At 45.8% G+C, this 23,103-nt stretch overlaps 2 protein-coding genes across 4 annotated transcripts in view; one reads left to right on the top strand and one right to left on the bottom strand.

Moving 5' to 3' along the window:
• Positions 1 to 6,568: 6,568 nt before the first annotated feature.
• LOC137439630 (protocadherin beta-16) lies at positions 6,569 to 19,602 on the top strand. Its single transcript, XM_068135572.2, has 7 exons — positions 6,569 to 6,660; positions 7,371 to 7,615; positions 7,989 to 8,207; positions 9,035 to 11,077; positions 11,422 to 11,465; positions 17,838 to 18,001; positions 18,090 to 19,602. The coding sequence occupies exons 2-7, from the start codon at positions 7,388 to 7,390 to the stop codon at positions 18,662 to 18,664; spliced, it is 3,273 nt and encodes a 1,090-aa protein (XP_067991673.2). The 5' UTR covers positions 6,569 to 6,660; positions 7,371 to 7,387; the 3' UTR covers positions 18,665 to 19,602.
• The window catches only part of LOC137439629 (protein diaphanous homolog 2), a 132,414-nt gene continuing 128,802 nt past the window's right edge, over positions 19,492 to 23,103 (bottom strand). For 2 of the 3 annotated variants that reach the window (XM_068135569.2, XM_068135571.2), the window contains one exon: positions 19,492 to 21,265. In XM_068135569.2, the coding sequence (XP_067991670.2) occupies positions 21,069 to 21,265 (197 nt within the window). In that variant the 3' untranslated portion in view covers positions 19,492 to 21,068. The remainder of the gene's footprint in view (positions 21,266 to 23,103) is intronic. The other variant, XM_068135570.2, reaches the window with a different exon arrangement.

Below are 23,103 nucleotides of genomic sequence, written 5' to 3'. Positions count from 1 at the left end.
CTCTCAGCGGTTCGTCGATTGCGCTGCAATTACTTTCGTTCCCTGTTTTTTGTCCCAGTCTTTCACCCCACACTTCCTTGTTTAATATCTCAACTCAAAAAAAAAAAAAAAAAATATTTCCTTCTCTGTTCTTATTCGTTTAATCGTTGTTCTTATTTGTTCGTTCGTTCTTCGATCACACTGTTCGTGATCACGTTGTTAAAAATGTGTAAACTTTCCCCTGAAGAACTGTATTCTGTCGTATATTATAACACCCTTTTCTTCTTCTTCTATAAAAAGGATGCTTTCGACTTGCTCACCAAATCTATTCATTCCAAAAAAAAAATCCATCTCTTACAGTTCCTTTTTTCGACATTCCCAAAACTCTCCTGCACTCCACCCCTCCTTCAGCGTCCTCAAATGTATTTTTGACTCGAAGGTCTCAAGAAACTCATTTTGCAATAAATGTTCGTTTCCCATTAATCGTACACCTTTCAAAATCCAATCTCACCCCTCCCCTCCAAATCTTCCCCATCACCCATCTCTTTCAAATCTTCCCCTTTGCCCCTCCCCTCCAAATCTTCCCCATCACACATCTCTTTCAAATCTTCCCCCTTGCTCCTCCCCTCCAAATCCTCCCAATCACCCCTCCCCTCCAAAACTTCCCCATCACCCCTCCCCTCCAAATCTACCCCCTTGCCCCTCCCCTCCAAATCTTCCCCATCACCCATCCCTTTCAAATCTCCCCCCTTGCCCCTTCCCTCCTAAACTCCCCCCACACCCCTCCCCTCCAAGACTCTCCCTCGCTCCTCCCCTCCTAGACTCCCCTCTCACCCCTCCTCCTCAAAGCATCCTCCCCGCTTCTTCCCCCTTCCAACTTTCACCTTCATCTTCCCCAACCTTCTGCCTCGCTCTTCCCCCTCCTCAAATAACACCTCACTGTTCCTCAACCAATCACCATCAAACCTTTTGTCCGCCCCATTCTTCCCTTTCTCCAAGCTATTCTGAAATCTCTGACACACCTTCAACAGCTCTCCCGACCTCTTCCTCCTCTTCCACATCTTACCCTACCCTCCCCCCCCCCCCCCCTGTTCTGTATCCGATGCTCCCCCTTCCTCTTCATTAACGGTATGGACCTCAAACATCCGGGGCCTTCGCTCAAACTTGACTTTTTTTTTTTTTTGTATAAAAGATCGAGGCTCGTGAAAGAGTGAACATTAATCACACAGAAAGACAAACCGACACATAAAACATATAACATCGGGAGCGGTAGACAATATGGGGAGAGAGGGGGAAGGACACAAATACAACATTTGAGAGCAGGGACCGAGAGACATGGAGACATCGAGAGATCTGTGGGAGGGAGAGGGCTTTGGGGGGGGGAGGCATGGAAAGGGGGGGTGGGAGAGGTATAAAACATATTGACACTGCCAGGACTTCCAGGAAAGAAGTTGGAATTTCAAACAAGGTGGATCTGGGGTGAATTAGTGGGGGTAGAAAAGATCAAGGTTTTGGATGGGGGAAGATAAGAGATGGTGGTGAACAGCTGTTTTAAAGACCTGGAGGGAGGAGTGGGATTGAAGGGAGTGAGGGAGTTTGTTCCAGAGGCGGGAGAAAAGAGGAATGAAAGAGTGAAGGTGAGCAGAGAGCCGAGATTTCGGCAGTTTAACCATCAGAGGGTTGCTGGCAGTGCCGGATTAAGCCTCGGCTGGCCCTAAGGCACATTTTGAAATTTTAGAGAATGGCCTGACCAATTTAAATTAGATCTCGGGCTCATGGAAATGGACCCCAGACAAAACATGACCTGATGAATGAACAAAATATTTAATACAAAAAAAGACAAATATTTAATGTGAAAAGAAACTACTTTCAAACTAGTTTAGTCTATACAATTTGCAGTGTATGAATATATGCATGACAAAACACGCGCAGATTTGGCACTTTGCTTTACAGTTTACTAGACCTTAGATTGTAACCTTGCGCGCGTTTACAACTGCAAACTCTTCAATTACGTAACTGAAGTCCAGTTCTCGGAGCAAATCTATTGACGGAGCAAATAATAAAAATTGACGAAAACTGCTTGTCCATTTTTTGTGGACCGAATTTTTGGCTGGCCCTAAGGCACATGCCTTGTCTGCCGAATGGTTAATCCGGCCTTGGTTGCTGGCAGATCTTGTGCGACCTGTAGGAATATTTGGGGGACAGAGCACAGAGAGAGCTGGGGGAGCAAGGCCGGAGAGGAGTCGGTAGAAGACAGAAAGACCACCTACCTGCCTGCGGTGAGTGAGTGAAAGGCCCTCAGAGATAGCTTCATCGCGGGAGATTCCAATGATTCTGAAAGCTTTGGTTTCAACAGCGTGAAGCCGAGCTAGGTGTGAGGCAGGAGCACCGGCCCAGAGGGGAGAACAGTATTCCATTGAGCTGCAGATGAAAGCCTTGTATGTGGTGAGGAGCTCAGGTGTGCCAAGGAAGGACTTCGCACGACGTAGGATGCCCAGTCGGCGACTGGCTTTGGAGGCCAGCTTGGAAATGTGGTTTTCCCAAGAAAGATCATGGCAGATAGTGAGACCCAAAAGCTTGAGCGACAGAACTTCTTGGAGAGGATTGTTGAGAAAGTAGATGGGAGGGTTGTCCAGTCGATCTTTTCGGAGAGACATAGTAAGAGTGTGAGATTTGTCAGGATTGAAAGACATGTTCCACTTGTTTGACCAGTCTGTGATTTTGTCCAGGTCTTCAGAGAGTGAGGAGGCTGGAGAAAGCCGATCTGAGGGAAGAGGGATGGAGCGGCAGAGAGTGGAGTCATCAGCAAAGAGATAGAGAGGATTTTCCAGAGAGTCGGAGAGATCATTGATAAAGACCAGAAAAAGCACAGGGCCCAGAACACTGCCTTGGGGAACTCCAGCCTGAACAGGAAGGGGAGATGAGAGAAATCCATTCAGGGCCACAGGTTGACTACGACCAGAGAGGAAGTCCGCAAGCCATGCATGGAGATTTCCATGGATACCATAGGAGGAGAGTTTGGTGAGCAGAGCTGGGTGCCAGACCGTATCGAAGGCATGTGATATGTCAAGGGAGACAGCTCTGATTTCCTGTTTGGCATTGAGGACCTCCATCCATCATTGAGACAGCAGAAGCAGCATGTCCAGAGTAGAGTGACCTGGTCTGAAACCAAATTGATGATCAGAGATCAAGCCATTGGAGAAGAGGAAAGATTTCATATCCGAAGCAATGATGATCTGACTGACCTCTCTATACAGGTTGCTTCTGACAAACCAGATGTGATCTGCTTAACAGAAACTTTCCTCCTTCATGACGTCTCTGATTCCTTGGACCTCTCCTTGGCACATAGTGAGATCTCTGAATGAGATCCATGGCACCTCTCCCAGGTTACTCCCTCCTCCGGTATGATAGACCTGAGCCTCGTCCTGGAGGTGGGGTTGCTATCTTTATTAAAAAAACTCTTCCTCACTCGCCCTGCACTGCCCTCTCTCCACCTCACCCCCAGGAATACCTTTGGCTACAGCTTCCCCTTCGCTCCCACCTTTTGTTCCAATGCCTCAACTCTGTGTTTGCCTCTAAATCTTGTGTCCCAAACCCATCCCTCTCTGTACCCACCATACCCAGTCGTACCCAGCTGCTCCTGGACTCTGTGTCCTTTCCTCCTGACAAGGTGGAAAAGTTTCTGTCAAACCTCGACTCTGATCCTGCAACTGGACCCGACGACATCAGCCCACGGGTCCTAAAATCCTGCTCTGCCGCTCTATCTCACCCTCTCTCTGTTCTCTTCACCCTCTCTTTTGCTCAAGGTCAACTGCCATCTGCTTGGAAATCAGCCAACATCACCGCTTTGCACAAAAAAGGTGCAAAAACAGATCCTAGCAACTACAGACCAATCAGCCTTCTCCCAATTATCAGCAAAGTCATGGAATCCATCATTGCTTCAGATATGAAATCTTTCCTCTTCTCCAATGGCTTGATCTCTGATCATCAATTTGGTTTCAGACCAGGTCACTCTACTCTGGACATGCTGCTTCTGCTGTCTCAACAATGGATGGAGGTCCTCAATGCCAAACAGGAAATAAGAGCTGTCTCCCTCGACATATCATGTGCCTTCGATACGGTCTGGCACCTCGCTCTGCTCACCAAACTCTCCTCCTTTGGTATCCATGGAAATCTCCATGCATGGCTGGCGGACTTCCTCTCTAGTCGTCGTCAACGTGTGGCCCTGAATGGGTTTCTCTCATCTCCTCTTCCTGTTCAGGCTGGAGTTCCCCAAGGCAGTGTTCTGGGCCCTGTGCTTTTTCTGGTCTTCATCAATGATCTCTCTGACTCTCTTGAAAATCCTCTCTATCTCTTTGCTGATGACTCCACTCTCTGCCGCTCCATTCCTCTTCCCTCAGATCGGCAGTCTGCAGCCTCCTCACTCTCTGAAGACTTGGACAAAACCACAGACTGGTCAAACAAGTGGAACATGTCTTTCAATCCTGACAAATCTCACACTCTTACTATGTCTCTCCGAAAAGATCGACTGGACAACCCTCCCATCTACTTTCTCAACAATCCTCTCCAAGAAGTTCTGTCACTCAAGCTTTTGGGTCTCACTATGTGCCATGATCTTTCCTGGGAAAACCACATTTCAAATCTGGCCTCCAAAGCCAGTCGCCGACTGGGCATCCTCCGTCGTGTGAAGTCCTTCCCTGGCACACCTGAGCTCCTCACCACATACAAGGCTTTCATCCGCAGCTCAATGGAATACTGCTCTCCCCTCTGGGCTGGTGCTCCTGCCTCACACCTAGCTCGTCTTCACGCTGTTGAAACCAAAGCGTTCAGAATCATTGGAATCTCCCGCGATGAAGCTAACTCCAAGGGCCTTTCACTCACTCACCGCAGGCAGGTTGGTGGTCTTTCTGTCTTCTACCGACTCCTCTCTGGCCTTGCTCCCCCAGCTCTCTCTGGACTCGGTCCCCCAAATATTCCTACAGGTCGCACAAGATCTGCCTGCAACCCTCTTATGGTTAAACTGCCAAAATCAAGACTCTCTGCTCACCTTCACTCCTTCATTCCTCTTTTCTCCTGCCTCTGGAACAAACTCCCTCACTCTCTTCAATCCCACTCCACCCTCCAAGTCTTTAAAACGGCTGTTCACCACCATCTCTTATCTTCCCCCATCCAAAACCTTGATCTTTTCTACCCCCGCTAATTTCACCCCAAATGCACTTTTTTGAAATACCAACTTCTGTCCTGGAAGTCCTTGGTGTCCTTGTGTTTTATACCTCTCCCACCCCCCACCCCCTTCCCACACCTCCTCCCCCCAAGCCCTCTCCCTCCCACACATCTCCCTGCTCTCAAATGTTGTGTTTGTGTGCTTCCCCTTCTCTCCCCATCTTGTCTTCCGCTCCCTCTTTTTATATATTTTGTTTGTCCGGTTGATTTGTTTGTGAAATAAATGTTAGCTCTTTCACGAGCCTCGATTCAGTATACAAAAAAAATAAAAATAAAAATCCGTAGCCTGTGGACAGGAGGTGGGGGGTTGAGGAGTTGTGGTTGTGGTGGTGGTGGTGGGGAGGTTGAGGAGTTGCGGGGGAGGGTTGAGGAATTATGGTTGGTTGATGGGGGGGGGTCGTTGAGGATTTGTGGTCGAGGGGGTGATTGAGGAGTTGTTGTGGAGGGGGAGGGGGTGGTTGAGGAGTTGTGGTGGAGAGGGAGACGGGGTGGTTGAGGAGTTGTTGTGGAGGGGGTGTTTCAGGAGTTGTGGTGGAGGGATGGTTCAGGAGTTGTGGTGAAGGGGGTGGTTCAGGAGTTGTGGTGGAGGGATGGTTCAGGAGTTGTGGTGAAGGGGGTGGTTCAGGAGTTGTGGTTGTGGGAAAGTGATTGAGGAGTTGTGATGGAAGGGGGATTGGGGGGGGGGCAGGGAGTGGGGAAGGTCGATGGGTTCTCTTAGAGTGGTTAAACCATGAAATGCTCTCCGTGGAAATTGGTAGTAACAGGAAAAGCATTAGATAGGTTCAAATTTGGATGATATCGGTACCTAGAGCTAGAAGGATCGTAGATCGAAGAGGTATCGGAATATTGGTGGAGGACCTGTGGCTGTGGGTAGCTGCGTATTTGTGAGAGGGTCTTGTCAAGAGGTGGCGCGTGTGGTCGTTGTTGTACATTCTACACCATAAAATGCACCCATTGCAGTCAGTGGTGAAACTGCCAGTTTTCGAGTGCACCCATTTAAGACAGCCGCCTTTGAAGTACTTCACGTGCCGTGGCACCAGTTCACGTCAGACCCTCGTGGTCTTACACCAACGTTGCTCGGGTGTCAGACAATGGAGACGCGGATCGTCCTGATTTCCCAGTCGAACATCGCCGGGGCAGCTGTATCCAGGATCCAGAGCGAGAGACGGACGACCTTAAAGCAAACACGTCCCGCCTCGAAGGGACCACAGGGTCGCCATGCAGTGACGTCACATTTCCTTCCTCAAAGTTCTCCACCCGTCCACGTGCTTTTCCTGCTCACGACCCCCTTACATCCCCTCCCCGGCCCCTACTCAGCCATAGTTCCCTTTCTGCTTCCACTCCCCCCTTTCCAGGATTAAAACCCGCGAAACATCCTGGGGTTTGGACTCGAGTGGACGAATCCCGAGGAGGTCACACGTTTGTTCAAGTTTGAAATCCAACGAAACCGCTCACCAGGTAACTCACTTTTTTCTAAATTGATTAATTAGTTAAAAACAAAACAAATAATCCAAATCGTAATTATTTATTTTAGTTACGGGTTCGATGATCAATTTGTTAATTTCTGATATCATTGCACCTCGTCTGAAATGACGACGTCTCCTCATGTCGGGATTATAATGGGCGCATCTTTTGGCTATGAACGTGTCCTGGGAAGGAAGGAATTGTGAGAAGTTAAAATTCCTTCCACTGGACACACAAGGAGTGTTGATGGAAGGCAAAGAAGTGTGTCGGAATTGAAGAATAAGTTAGGCCAAAGTGTGAAATAGTTTGTACGTAACAAATAGATGGCACCGAATTATATAATTAAATGTGAAAGCTGTTCCACAGTTCTGCCAAAGTGTTAAATCTTTTGTACGTAATAAATAGATGGCACCGAATTATATAATTAAATGTGAAAGCTGTTCCACAGTTCTGCCAAAGTGTTAAATCTTTTGTACGTAATAAATAGATGGCACCGAATTATATAATTAAATGTGAAAGCTGTTCCACAGTTCTGCCAAAGTGTTAAATCTTTTGTACGTAATAAATAGATGGCACCGAATTATATAATTAAATGTGAAAGCTGTTCCACAGTTCCACGAATCTTTAGGAGAAAGGACACGTTCACCGACTCATTCTGTCAACTGATGCACATCTGTCCGTCTCGTTTTGTCTTTCATCCTCAGAGTGGACGCATCGAGCCATGTGGCAAGCTTGGCTGATCGCAGCATCCTTGGTAAGCTCCTCCAGCCTCGCCGCTGCGCCTACCTCCCTCTCGGTCATCGAGGAGTCTCCCGCGGGCACGGTCATTGGGAGCCTTTCCAAAGCCCTGGGCCTCTCCGTTAGCGAAATGCACCGCAGACAGTTCCAGCTCCTACCGGGACCTCACACTGACCTCGTCAAGGTGGACCTTGCTAAAGGAGTTCTGAAGGTACTCAAACACCCTGACCTTCAACATGTCGGTGGCAAACCATCCACCCAAACAAAATGGGCTTTCCCTATCCGATATTTTGATTTCTGATTGGCCTTCAAATTTCAAACGGATTCTCCTAGAAGAATATTTTCAAATGACTTGTTACTACAATTGCAGAATACATCTCGCTCTCTCCGCAAGTTAAGCTCGTATCGGACAATGTCAGTTGACTGACCATCTTTCACCGACCACCTGGGTCTCGTATTCCGGACCGACATCGTGCGCTGCCCCAACCATAGACGTGATGATACCGACAACAGTCGAAGCGATAAGCAACTGCTTCCAGGTTTCGATTAAAGTTGAAACTCTTTACGGCGTGTCTGACCCACAGGTTAGTTCCAGGATCGACCGAGAGCTGCTGTGTTCGTCACGGACCTCGTCGTCATGTGTGCTCCCTCTGGAAGCTATACTCGCGCAGCCTGTACGCTCCCCAGCACGCCTTTCCCTGCACGTCGTGGACATCAACGACCACAGCCCGACATTCCGATCACCTCACGTCACCATGAGCATCAGCGAAGGAGCATCCATCAACTCCCGATTCCCAATGCAGGTAGTTAAATGCAGAGCATCATGGGGGGAACTTTGGCAAATCGTTACTTTAAAAAAAGAAATGAGTGCACAGGGCAGTTTTGGGATGGAATGTCAATTAATAGTGGAAACTGGGTGGACTAGGACATCCCCTCTCGCATGGATAATGATATCAAGGAATAATGGATGAGTCTTTAACGGCCTCAATTACTCCCACCTCGTGGGGTTGGCCGAGGAAAGTTTTTGGCCCGTCTTTCATGAACCAGCTCGGCCGAGTAGGTTAGAGCAGGAAATTAGTAATTTGTTCAGGGTGCCGGCGATAGCTCACCTGCTCCTCACAGAGGATACCGTGGGATCTTTAACGTCCAGCAACTAATGTTGGCAAACGAGGTTCTCAGTTTAACGTCCATCAGAGGCATGGCACACACGTTGATGACTTGCCCTACCTGTGAAACACCAGGATGATCGTTTATAGCCAGGTCGAGATTTGAACACAGGCCAGACAGCTCAGGTGAGCCGGCCTACGACATCCTCCGAAGCCAAGTAATAATAGATTGGCACATAAAATCATTGGCCGAGGATAGCTGTGTGAGGGGATGTCCTGCTGTACCCGGTGCCCAATGCACCCAGGGTGCTCCTAATGTCCGTCCCTGCCAGTCTTTGAGCATACAAAATTTCAAATAACATTGCACTTTAGTTTGTTGACACATTCGGAGAGCAGCATACTTTTATTTTAAAAAATCCAAAACAACTCTGGTAATTCATCTGAATTATTGAAGGAATGTACAACTTATCATGAAACCTTGGAAAGGTCTGTACCGAAAGTGCTCCATGCTTCTTGTCACCAAGGGTGCAGTGGACCTTGACGCCGGCCACAACGGACAGCTCAGCTACACACTCACAGGAGCTCCAACATTCAAGTTAGACATCAAGCAAGATGGCGCCTTTGGCGGAGGATCTTTAGAACTCGTGCTCCGGCAGCCGCTTGATCGTGAAAGAGAACCTCAGGTACTTTTAACGCTAACTGCTCATGATCATGGGGACCGTCCACGATCATCCAGTTGCAAAATAGTCATTTCCGTTGCCGACATCAATGACCACACGCCTACCTTTGAGCAGACCGTCTATAAGGCCAACATCTCCGAAGGAACGAAACCGGGCTCCACATTGATACGTGTTGCTGCCACAGACGACGACGATGGAGTCAATGGAATCGTTAAGTACGCCTTCGCTTCGCTTACAGAATTGCAGGAGCGTCGCATGTTTGCCATACATCCACAGACAGGTGAATTGACCTTGCGCACACCGCTGGACTATGAAGAAAAGGCCTCGCATGAGCTCTATATTGAAGCTAGTGATGGTGGGCTTGGTGGAGTACCGGCCTACTGCAAAGTAACCATCACCGTCGAAGACGAAAATGACAACACCCCACAAATTACATTTCCATCTGAGGACGAACACAAGCTTGCCTCATTGTCCATAAGTGAAGTTGAGGCACCTGGTTCTTTTGTGATGTTTGTGCGGGTCGAAGATCAAGATTCTGGAGACAACGGACGGACCTCACTCCGCTTTGAAAGCCCTGTACCTTTTCGGCTCCGGCAGCTCCGCCGGGGCGATTTCATTATTGTGACGGAAGGACAACTAGATCGAGAAAAGACGAGGATCTACAACTTGACGCTGGTAGCTGAGGACGGCGGAACACCTCCGCTGCAAACACGAAGCAGCTTACAATTGCATGTAACAGATGGAAATGACAACGCACCACGATTCGACGAACCCTTTTACGAGGTTTCTGTCGAAGAGAACAACCAACCCAACGTCCTCTTGCTGACGGTCTCCGCTCGAGATCACGATGAAGGAGACAACGGCCGAATTGCCTATGAAATTGTAGAGCTTGGTAACCAAAGGCCAGGTGCCTCAGAGTTGGTGGTTGTGGATGGAGAAAGTGGTGCTGTGCACGCTATTCGTTCATTTGATCGTGAAAGTATCCGTGCCGTTCACTTTGTGATAAAGGCGGAGGACCGAGGCGAGCCTAGGCGCAGCGCCTCTGTTCAGGTCACAGTTGTGATAAACGACGTCAATGACAACGCTCCGAAAGTGAAATCTCCCCGACTTCAAGGTGGAAATGCTACGGTTTATGCCCTAAGAGGATTGCGAGCTGCACAACCGGTCACGGTCGTGGCCGCGACAGACCCGGACTTTGGTGACAATGGCCGCCTGGCGTTTCGACTTTTGCGTGGAAACAGCGACCTTTTCCAACTGGACAGAGACTCCGGCCAAATAACAAATGTGGAGGACTTAAGTGGACCAGAGGGGGAGAGATACGAGCTTCTGGTAGAAGTCTCCGACAAGGGTGTTCCCCCTCGCTCCACTCTTGCCTCTCTTTGCATTGTGCTTGTGAACTCACTGCCGCAACCTCAAGTTCATGACAACGAAGATGATACAAGCACACATTTACTGGGCTTGCCACTGATCCTGATCGTTTCGCTGGGCAGTGTTTGCATGCTGCTGCTTATAATCATGGTCACGGTAGCATTGGTGTGTCGCCGAGAGAACAAGGAGATGCGGACGTACAACTGCCGCACGGCCGAGACGTTTTACAGCAAGCCACCTTCGGAACTGGCAACCAATGACGGCGACGTTAAAAACGGTACCATTGGCAACGGTCCCCACGCAGCAGTGGACAACGAGCCGCATGCCGACCAACTGTGCTCCTGCGTGCAGACTTCAGTGGATCAATCCAACTTGCTCCCGACCCGAAATTGGGTCAACGAATGCCTACAATCCTACGGGGCCAATTCACCCCAAAGATGCTCCCCATACCAGCTATGCCCCAACAGCCTCGACCTTTCCAGGAACAACTGCTGTGACAGCAACAGCAAAGTCAATGATGTAAGTGACTGCATCAGCAACACTCGTTTTGAGGATTGTATTCTTACAATATTCATCATGCCCAACTTATGTCGACTGCGACTGAAATCGCTCGGCATACAATAGGACATGTTTTTGTAAACTGACGCTCCTTAAAGAGTCCCTCAAAGCTACCTTTTGCCCCGATTAGGTCATGCTCGAATAGACGTTACATGTAGATCAAAAAAAAAATGCTTTCCGGTCATTCCAGGACCCCATAACTCCACTAACAAAATGTTAATGGACAAGTTTTTCATAAAATTATGAGAAATTATTTTCTTTATGGCAAAGGCCTTTCTAAAACTAATGATACATTATGTTCACAGGTGAAACGTGATGGGCACTTCAATAGACCATATGAAGGCATCAGGTGAGTAGATCAAAAACAACAACAAACTAGAGAGGTTCCAGGGAACCTGAACTCAACTGGTCTATATCAATATGGTTAGAATATGCATAATAGAACCACAAACTATATAGTTTATATGTGCTAAAAATATATGACAAAAATTGATTTTTCAATATGGCTGCCCTGCCGCACCCATTTTTGGGCGTGCAACACCCAAATGCAATCCCAAACTAGTTTATGTCTTAAAGATGCTGCATAACAAGTTTCATCAAATTTCATCAATATGTGACTTTTAGAGCGTAGACGTCGAATTGCTTACAGGCGGCAGACAGACAGACAGACGACAGACGGACGACGGACACTGGGTGTCGACAAAAACTCGGCTGGACATAGTCCAGTTGAGTTAAAAAAGTATAAATGTCTTTATACCAAAGAGGAATACCTTCTGAACTTATTCACAACTGAGGAATACCCCAGGAAATGTTTATGGACACCCAACTGGTGGGAACCCACAGAATGCTCAAATTGAGGAGACGCGACAAGAAAGGCCCACTCAGTGAGATCATTATTGGCACCAGTAAGCGAATATCCAACAAGACAAAGGCAATCGAGATGCTATTATTAAATAAATAAGCAAGCTCTCCAATCCTATTATTAAATAAATAAGCAAGCTCTCCAATCCTATTATTAAATAAATAAACAAGTTCTCCAATCCTATTATTAAATAATAAATTGGGGAGATACCCGTGCTATGCACAGGTGGGAGGCCAGAAGCAAACAGGCAATGCAGATACGGCGAATGCTAAAGCATGAAACCAATAAATTCCACATTCCTGTGGCACCTTCAGTCGCACGTCAGACACGGACAGCAAGTTCGTGAAGAACTTCCATGAAAAACGTACCCGTTCGCAAAAAAACGGGTACGTACACATATAGAAACATCGATCGTGGGACCGTGGCGAATCTGTATATGGCGATCCGCGAAGTTCACATTCAGAAAGTATAAAAAATCACGGCATGTCGTCATTCACTTGAACTCGATATCTCTTTTTTTATTCCAAACAACATAACTCCAATTAATCACAAAATAAACTTTTAACAACATTGTTAATGTTTCCTGCATTGCAAAAACTACCAAATCAACAGTTAAAAGGATTTTGAGCCGATAGGTGTTACGGCCTTGGCAAGGTCGATGGAGACAGCGATCTGTTAGCGTATTCACCGCCCAAATAGCTTTGTGAAATTCTCTCATGTAGAGATTAAATGTCGTTTGAACTTTGGCCGAGGTGATTATTTACTTTTAATGATGTTTATATACAAATAATGTTTAATGATGTTTATATTGGTTTTGGGTCGTCCTTTCCGCATATCTCGTGGGATTGTAAGTTGGAGAGACGGCCGTGATGGCGGGGAGGGGTTTGGAATTCTCTCAAGCAGGGATTCAACCCGTGTCCTTATAAAAGGTCTTTGTCCGAGGTCACAGAGTCCAATCGGTGCAGCTGTGCAGCGATCGGTGCAGCCGTTTGTGCGGCACACGGGAAAACAACATCGTCACAATGAACGTTATGCGAACGCGAATGTTATGCGGGAGTCCAAACCTGAGAATGCTGGAGACTAAAGCTGAAATTGGGAACTTTTAACAACTAGCCTATTTTAAAACTAAATAGCCTATTTTACTCCTGGAGATCCCAGGATTACCCACCCAAAATATCGTTGCGATCGGTTCAGTAGTTTTTATGGTACCTTCAAATGGACAGACAGACAGACGGACGGACATTTGGTGAATTATAGTAAGACTAGCGGGGTCACCCGTGGGAATCCCACGGGCATGGATGTGTGTGACATTTCGACATATTGAGTTATATGCTGCACATTCATTTTTACAAAATGGTTACTGGCAAGTCATCAGATCCAGAAATGGTGTGAATTTAGTTATTTCACATAATATGTGACCCCTCACTCCTCTCCACCTGACACTCTCCTGTCTCCACCTGACACTCTCCTGTCTCCACCTGACACTCTCCTCTCTCCACCTAGCACTCCTCTCCTCTCCAAACCCTCACATCCCTCTCCTTTCCAATCCCTCACCTCTCCAATCCCTCACACTCCTCTCCTCTGCAATCCTTCACACGCCTCTCCAATCGCGCCTCACACTCCTCTCCAATCGCGCCTCACACTCCTCTCCAATCGCGCCTCACACTCCTCTCCAATCGTGCCTCACACTCCTCTCCAATCGTGCCTCACACTCCCCTCCAATCACTCCTCTCCAATCGTGCCTCACACTCCTCTCCAATCACGCCTCACACTCCTCTCCAATCGTGCCTCACACTCCTCTCCAATCGCGCCTCACACTCCTCTCCAATCGCGCCTCACTCGCCTCTCCAATCGGCTTTCCCCGTCTCGTTTCTCTCCTTTTTCTCCCATCTCGTTCTTTTTCTTGCTCCAAATCGGCCCGTCGGAATCGGAAATCGGCCCGTCTCGCCCGTCGGCCCGTCGGAATCGGAAATCGGCCCGTCTTGCTTTTGTGCTTGTGCGTAAATAAATTGTGTTCATGACACCATTTCTGGTGTTGGGCTAGCGGCTAGGGTGCCGGCTTAGGATCCTGGGTTCGAATCTCGGTCGATCGCCGAATTAATGCCAGGGGGGTTGACTCAGCCTGTCATCCTTCCGAGGTCGGCTAATTGAGTACCAGTTCACTGGTAATTCCCTGTTTGTCGTTGAAGGCGGCAAAAAGGGTTGGCGTCAGGAAGGGCATCCGGCCGTAAAACATTGCTTCAAAAAGGGGACAAAAAAACAACAACTACCACGGTCCCCGAAAAGGCCAACCCCCGCTTTGCGGGGAAAAATGGCCTCTAAACGGTGGTTTTTACACCATTTCTGGATCTGATGACTTGCCAGTAACCATTTTGTAAAAATGAATGTGCAGCATCTAACTCAATATGTCGAAATGTCACACACATCCATGCCCGTGGGATTCCCACGGGTGACCCCGCAAGTTTGCATTGACGTTCGTCGATGGACTCGTTCGCCCGTCTCATTCGTTTTCTTGCTGCATCCTGTTCAAGTCTGCGTTCTTCATCGATCGTCTCATTCATTTTGGAAATAGAAGTTTCCACGCAGCGCATGAATTGTCACGATCCTCAAGAGGAATTTGTCTCGTAATCATCAAATGATAAATGGCAAGTAAATTATATTGTGGAAAATTAAAGATTTCAAATAAACCTATTTAAAGTGTATTCGCACATAACTAATTTTAAAAAACGAAGAAATATCTCTCGGTAATTTCCTGAAACATATTTTACTTCCGGCTAATAATGTTGAATTAAATAAAAACGAAGAAATATATGTCGGCATCATTGTTGACGTTTTTGTGACGACTGTCATCAAACGAAAAAGTAATATATCTTAACGGAAAAGCAAAAGCGAATTTTTAATATATATCGACACGTTGCCGTCGGTGTCATGTTGGGCGGTGTATGATACACCATGACGCGATTTTTAAAAATATATCTCTGCATTTTCCCGCGTGTGTGGAATGTTCTCAATTATTGCTGACACCGAGTCCAAAACCATCGATAAAAATGAAATCATATGGTGAGTTAGATTGGAGATAAAGGCGTGAGAGAGACTCAATGGCCTTGAAGTTGAAGTTACAGGCGTTTGAGAATTCATTTCGTTCTATAAACGGCAACTTTCATTGGATTTCCTTCCCGTTTTTTTTCAACCGAGTCGAAAACTATGTTAGCGACTGTGAAAAATGAAATGATATATCGAATTTTTAATATGTATCGACACGTTGCCGTCGGTGTCATGTTAGGCGGTGTATGATACACCATGACGCGATTTTAAAAAATATATCTGCATTTTCCCGCGTGTGTGGAATGTTCTCAATTATTGCTGACACCGACTCTAAAACCATCGATAAAAATGAAATCATATGGTGAGTTAGATTGGAGATAAAGGCGTGAGAGAGACTCAATGGCCTTGAAGTTACAGGCATTTGAGAATTCATTTCGTTCTATAAACGGCAACTTTCATCGGATTTTCTTCTCGTTTTTTTTCAACCGAGTCTAAAACTATGTTAGCGACTGTGAAAAATGAAATGATATATCGAATTTAAAATAGATATCGACACATTGCCGTCGGTGTCATGTTGGGCGGTGTATGATACACCATGACGCGATTTTAAAAAATATATCTCTGCATTTTCCCGCGTGTGTGGAATGTTTGTGGAAAATTAAAGATTTCAAATAAACCTATTTAAAGTGTATGCGCACATAACTAATAAAAAAAACGAAGAAATATCTCTCGGTAATTTCCTGAAACATATTTTACTTCCGGCTAATATGTTGAATGAAATAAAAACGAAGAAATATATGTCGGCATCATTGTTGACGTTTTTGTGACGACTATCATCAAACGAAATAGTAATATATCATAACGGAAAAGCAAAAGCGAATTTTTAATATATATCGACACATTGCCGGCGGTGTCATGTTGGGCGGTGTATGATACACCATGACGCGATTTTAAAAAATATATCTCTGCATTTTCCCGCGTGTGTGGATTGTTCTCAATTATTGCTGACACCGAGTCTAAAAGTAAAACCATCGATAAAAATGAAATCATATGGTGAGTTAGATTGGAGATAAAGGCGTGAGAGAGACTCAATGGCCTTGAAGTTACAGGCCTTTGAGAATTCATTTCGTTCTATAAACGGCAACTTTCATCGGATTTTCTTCCCGTTTTTTTTCAACCGAGTCTAAAACTATGCTAGCGACTGTGAAAAATGAAATGATTTATCGAATTTGATTTGAAATAAAACTGGGGGAGAGCAAGACACCACGGGCCTACAAAACAGGACTCAAAGCTATGCGAGTTAATAAAATGGTGGATATTTGTTTATAGCCACTCCCAGAATGGGTGGAGCTATGGGTGGAGCTACTCTGCAAACCGAGTAAGCCACACCCCGGACAGACACCCAACAGATAGACAGACAGACAGACAGAATCATCTACGGCTATTATTATAGTAAGATAAGCAAGCTCTCCAATCCTATTATTGAATAATTAAACAAGCTCCTCCAACCTTTGTACCAAATTGTGTTGGCCTATTTTGCATTGTCATACATCTGAGGACGTCGCTCATGATGCTGGAATCTCAAGTTCAAATATTTGTCCATTTGCACGATTCAATGTCCTGGTAGTTCATGTAGAACTACTGTAGTTTCCTAGTGTCGTTGTCCTGCATCTAAGGCTATGTACGAGGTCCTCCATGAGCCTTTAAAAAAAAAAAAAAACACCTTTAGAGGCCATTTTTCCCCGCAAGCAGGGGTTGGCCTTTTTCGGGGACCATGGTTGTTGTTGTTTTTTTGGTCCCCTTTTTGAAGCAATGTTTTGCGGCCGGATGCCCTTCCTGCCGCCAACCCTTTTTGTCACCTTTTTACGACAAACGGGGAATTACCAGTGAACTGGTACTCAATTTGCCGACCTCGGAAGGATGACAGGCTGAGTCAACCCCCCTGGCGTTAATTCAGCGATCGACCGGGATTCGAACCCAGGATCCTAGGATCCTAAGCTGGCACCCTAGCCGCTAAGCCAACACCAGGCTCCATGAGCCTCAGACCACCTTTAAATAATATCTAGTCCCTTCCTCAAAATTACTCATATATTTCATATGCAGGTGGTTATAGGTTGCATAGTGGCTGAGGGTGCAGCTTTGCCACTGATGCAGTGCCCCCTGTAGGTTAGGGCAGGAATTTTGTAATTTGTTCATGGTGCCAGCGATAGCTCACCTACTCTTCACTAAGAACACTGTGGGATCTTTAACATCGACCTACTGATGCCGGCAGAGAGGACACCCGTTTAACGTCCATCCGAGGGACGACAAATTGATGAATCGCCTGTGAAGCACCAGGATGAGAGTTTACAGCTGGGTCGAGATTAGTGCACACCTATAATCCTTCCTGCCAGCCCTCCCAAAAGACCTAATGTGTGCGCTCTTAGACTCGAGGGCTATTCTCACTACTCACAAACCATATGTCACTGCAGGTAGTCCACCACGAAGGGCTGTGGCAAACCTCTCTTGTGCAGTCTATCTGTGGCAAACCAGAATTGGTGATGACAGTTGTAATAGCTGGTGGACTTGTGGTGATATTAATTGCAAATTTGTTCTTTTTTGAGGTATGGCAAATATATATCATAAGAACATTGTTATAATTGTAGGAGCTGAATGAGGTGGTCCGAAAATTCTCCATATTTGTAAAGAAACTTCCAAATCTTGAGTGCCACATAAGAAACGTCAATTTCTGGAACCGAGTGTCACATACTTAGGCCTGCAATGCAATTGGTTTTGGACTTCGTTGTTGGTGACCCATCTTCTTCTATTCAACAGGCGTTTAAAAGGGAGAGAGATAGACGGTTTGAGCACCAAAGACAGCGGGAGAGGAGAAAGCGACCCACGGGACAGTGAAGGGGGTGAGAGTGACCAGGATCAAAATATCTCGCTGCATGTGGGATACCATTGCCAAGCACACAACGGTCCTTCGAGGCTCTATGGTATGGTTTGCCTGATTTCAACAATTCTACATCCTATGGATACTCCATGGTAGTATTTGTGTCAAGTAATCATGTCGTTTCTCTACAGTCCCCAAAAGTTTGACACCGACCTGGGAGCTGTTGGGTCATGCGGCTGAAGCCCGTCGAATAGCCACGCCATCACCTGCTGCCTTGAGTTCCCCTGCTTCACCAACAGCAGTGCGCCGACCAAAACACAGACTCCACCTATCACCTCTTACTGTGCCACCCGCAACGTCGTGCGGTCTCTCTGCAACGTCTCAACCACCGCTACTACATCCAGCACCGCTTGGGACTTTCATTGACGAGTGCATGGCTGCATACGGTGCTAATGACTCGTCGTCCGTCATCGACAGGAAATGTGGAAATTTGGCGAGGCTCAAGACGATGAATAATTTTGAGGACCCTTCTTCCTCAGACGGGGAATCTGAAAAGTCCGTAATGGGTCGACCGAGGGGCCGGGGTCCACGACCTCGTCCTCAAAAGCCGGCTCGCATGTCAAGAACGAACAGTAACGGTGAGGCGAAATACAGGATGTCCGAGGTGAATGGTATCCTTCGTCATCTAGGAGACAGGGGAGGAAGCAGTCAGGCAAGCATGCCACGTCCTCTTCATAGCAATTTGGATGTCGAACAATATCCCTAAGATACTTCACTCCACAAAGCTCACAACACCCACAGTATGGTTTTGCCATACCACAGTATGAACATGAGTAAGGAAAGGCCTTTCCCTTGTTCGTCCATATGCAGCACAAAGTTACGGGGTAGCATCATTGGCTGAGGGTGCGGCTGTGCTGCTGATGCAATGCCCTCTGCCAGTTCGGGCAGGAATCTGTAAATTGTTCATGGTGCCGGCGATAGCTCAACTATTCTTTGTGAAGGACACTGCAGGATATTTAACGTCCACCAACGAATGCTGGCAGACGGGACGCCCGTTTAACGTCCACACACATTGATGCCTGTGAAACGCCGGATGACAGTTTATAGCTGGGTCGGGATTCCAACCCAAGCGAGACAGCTTAGAGGCGAGTGTGCCACTAGGCCATCCTGGCAACCCCTTCCCCTTGTACATATTGTATTTTAAGTTTGTTCTCCTACTCAATAGCTTGAGTACCAGTGATGGACAACTACTTGAGCTCTCATTGAAGGTTCTGATGATAGTTACTCATCAATGTTCCTTTTCTGCTCCTCGTATGGAGAGAGTAGCTGCTATGATCGGATAAAGAGGCTTTAAGGGAAAATTTGGGCCGACGCCTGAAAAACCACAACAAGTATTAATCTTGATGTGCCCTTCAAAGCTCGAACCGAGAGCTCGTTCACAAAACCAACTTGGGTTTGGAATTGATGGCTCATGTACAATTCATTCCTGCAGATGTACAAAGAGGAAAGACAAAGCAATTTAATTATTGTTGGATACCGTGGATATTTATTGATGGTTGATATGGTTATGTGTATTGATGGTTGTTAATGTGGTTCAATTTGGCAAAACGTTTTATTTAAAGTTCATGATATTCTGTTTGAAGTCCAACAGAATATGTTCAGGACACGCAATAGTACAATAAAAGAACTATTGTGTTGTGACAATACTGTGAAACCACTTTAAAAAACATATATATAGATATATATATATTTATACACACAAATCTTAAGGGGTGGCAGGGAAGGATTCTTGGAACAAAAAGGTAGGCACAGAACAATCTCTACATTCCATAGCAAAAACAGCAGGAAAATTGTATCGATTTTGACTTCTTTGTGAAGGTACTCTCATGCTTCAGAATGAGCATGGAATGATTTCATGATAAAAGGAAGGCTAAACATTTAAGCTTTGCAGGCGGAGGGACCCTCGAGGTTGGGCCATGAAACGGGAGCAGCGGATTTTGCAAAATTCCGGAGGAAACATAAATATAAAAGACTGCTGTGATTGGGCAAGTAAGTTGTTAGCCTTTGACCAACCAGCATTACCAACCCGAAGTTAAGGTCAAATGGCTGAGGCGTCATAAGTAAACATAAATCTTAGTTCTTAGTCGTTTAAGTACCATAAATCCATAAAGTCTCCAAGTATCCATAATTTAATCCTGAGACGTTGGCACAATTACATTCCTTTGCGGCCAATTTCAAAAAAGTCGATCTTAAGAAATGACTACGAATCCGACAACTTGAAGAAAACTAGCAAAAATAAAGGCGATTTGGCTACGATTACAGTTTCTTCCCCATTGTGATGTGCTTGGTCCAATTCCATTACATAGAATGGAACAGAGGGAGGAGGGAGAGGAGAATGCACCGGGCAGTTGGTGAAACCCTAGGAAGTGCACAAGGACAGAGAGTGGCAGCAAGAAGCGTACGTTGCACACCGAGATAAGGAGAATGTTTACCGGAGCTCTGATTATTCTTGAACAACCACAACGATACCTTACACTGGACGCAGCGAGAGAAGACAATTGTACTCCCGTAGTATCCGAAGGAACGTTTATAGATCCGTCGATCTGTCTCGGAATGTTGCACATAGTTTGGGCAGTCGCTCTTGACACCCACGTTTGTCGTACTTTAGGATTCACATTCATGTGCACTCACATGGACACGTAAACAAAAGATAAAGTGTAAACAGCAGGTAGGAATGAATACAATGTAGAACATGAATGTGCTTCGGCCACGTCAGCTCCACAAGCTCAGACAAGGAGCAAGGCACTTTTTTTTTTAAACTATATGGACATCTTTTTTAACATTAGTCCTAATGTTTAAATTCATCTTCATCAAAAGTAAACCAAAACCTGATGACATTAAAATCTGAAAATTAATTAATTATTCTTTAACAGTCGGTTGTGATCAATACATCACCAAGGCTAGTTCCTTATCCCTAATATTCACCTCCACATCCACAACCCATTGTTTTGCCTCAATGGTTTGTAAGGGATCCGACATATTCCACAGGCATGGAATGCCAGGCTAAAAAAACAAAAAGCACAATATCTGTCATTTTGCAGATGCAATATGGAGATGACCCATAATTAACCGCAACGCTGTCCCAAAGTACTACCAGCACCGCCGCCATGTCATAACTTTCGCAGCCGTGCAAACAACGACTCTGCTTCTGTCGAGCTTTCTGCCTTCTGGGCCTTTGTCCGAGTCCTCCCTTGTTTCTTCGCCTTCTTGCCAGGGTTCGGATGTTCCGAGGACTTGGTGGTAGAAAGCACGGGCTCAAAGGTTCTGGAGCGAGAGCGCTCCAACGTCACTCCGGCCTTTCGATCTGCTGGTGAAAGTTAAGAAGAGAAGTGACAAAAAAGAAACAACCCTTCAACTTTAAATGAAAGTCAAGCACTTAGAATGTTGTACAACACAAAAAACAGAAGAGGATCGAAGAGGTTATTACTACAAACACAGTTACAGAAACAGGTTGCTCACTTGCGTGCACACGTACACGTATAGAAGATTTTGGCGACAGGGAACAGAAAGCCGAGGGAGACAGAGACAGCAGACACAATAAGTGACAGAGACAGAGACTGGGTTTGGGTTTGGAATTGATGGCTCATGTACAATTCATTCCTGCAGATGTACAAAGAGGAAAGACAAAGCAATTTAATTATTGTTGGATACCGTGGATATTTATTGATGGTTGATATGGTTATGTGTATTGATGGTTGTTAATGTGGTTCAATTTGGCAAAACGTTTTATTTAAAGTTCATGATATTCTGTTTGAAGTCCAACAGAATATGTTCAGGACACGCAATAGTACAATAAAAGAACTATTGTGTTGTGACAATACTGTGAAACCACTTTAAAAAACATATATATAGATATATATATATTTATACACACAAATCTTAAGGGGTGGCAGGGAAGGATTCTTGGAACAAAAAGGTAGGCACAGATGGAGATAGAGACCATGATGTTGATTGAAGACCAAGACAAATGCAACATTGGAGCAACACACACATGGGAATATGAGGAACGCTTTAGCTAAAAATAAATAAAAGAAAAGAGTTTCTACATTTATATTATTGGCATGGTTTCTATAGTTTGGAATACAACAACAACAACAACAACAACAACAGAAGTTGTTGTAGGTTGAAGAGGTTGTTGTAGTTTGGAATACCTGAACTCCAAAAGCAAAATAAAGCATTCGTCACCGGATGACTGGTGTGGACAATTCGTCGGCTCCTTTGATGCATGAGAAAAGCATTGATCATTCAAAAATGAGGTGAGCAGATCGAAACTTTCAGGAAATCAAATAAATAAATGAAGGAGGAGTGAAAGCTGCTCGTTTTTCTCCCTTTAAACGGAGCGGATATAGTTGCTCGGTTTGTTGCTCTTCTCACATGCGCGATGCTGGCAGGTGTTGTGGCAACCCAATGCCCTTTTAAAAACAATTCTACAGAGGTCATAGCAAAAGTAATGGCAACCAGTAATAATGCAGCTGGTGTATCATGAAGTTCTTGCTCGAGAAGGGTACGCCGGTCTGCGTCAGAGGACAGGTATAACAATAGATGTAAATCAACAGGAGAAAAGCTGACATTACGGACATTAGCCCTTTCGATGGAGCGAACGGACCCTTTTTTCTCTGACGATGGGTTAAAGTCAGGAACTTCAGCTACTCCTTGATCAACATCCTATTTATTTCAACTATTAGACTTAGGTGGCCTACCTAGAGTACAACTGCCATCACCGAGCATTTAATAACTTCAAATTAATATATTTGGGCAGGTGTCAGTGCAACCTTCCAGCTACTTCCTTCAATTTCATATTTGGCCTTGGACTGGTAATGTCTTTAGAGTAGTAGTAAAAAGTAGTGTATACTTATCCTGTATTTGACCAGGTTTGATGTACGGTAGTAAGACATGGGGCTTGAGGGTAGAAGATGAGAGAAGAATAGAGAGGACAGAGCTGAAGATGATGAGATGGATGTGTGGGGTAACATGAAAGGATGAGAAAGGTAGTGTGGACATAAGAAAGACTCAAAGCTAGTACTACTGAGGAAGAATTGAGAAAGAGAAGACTAAGGTGGTTTGGCCATGCGGTGAGAATGACAGATGAGTCCATTAAGAAAGTCACGAGTTTAGTAGTTGAGGGGAAAAGACCAAGAGGTAGAC

This window comes from Myxine glutinosa, chromosome 14 (assembly GCF_964187855.1).
Source record: "Myxine glutinosa chromosome 14, kmMyxGlut1.1, whole genome shotgun sequence".
NCBI lineage: Eukaryota > Metazoa > Chordata > Myxini > Myxiniformes > Myxinidae > Myxine > Myxine glutinosa.
Note: the sequence above shows the minus strand (reverse complement) of the source record. Positions and strands in the feature narration are given on the sequence as shown.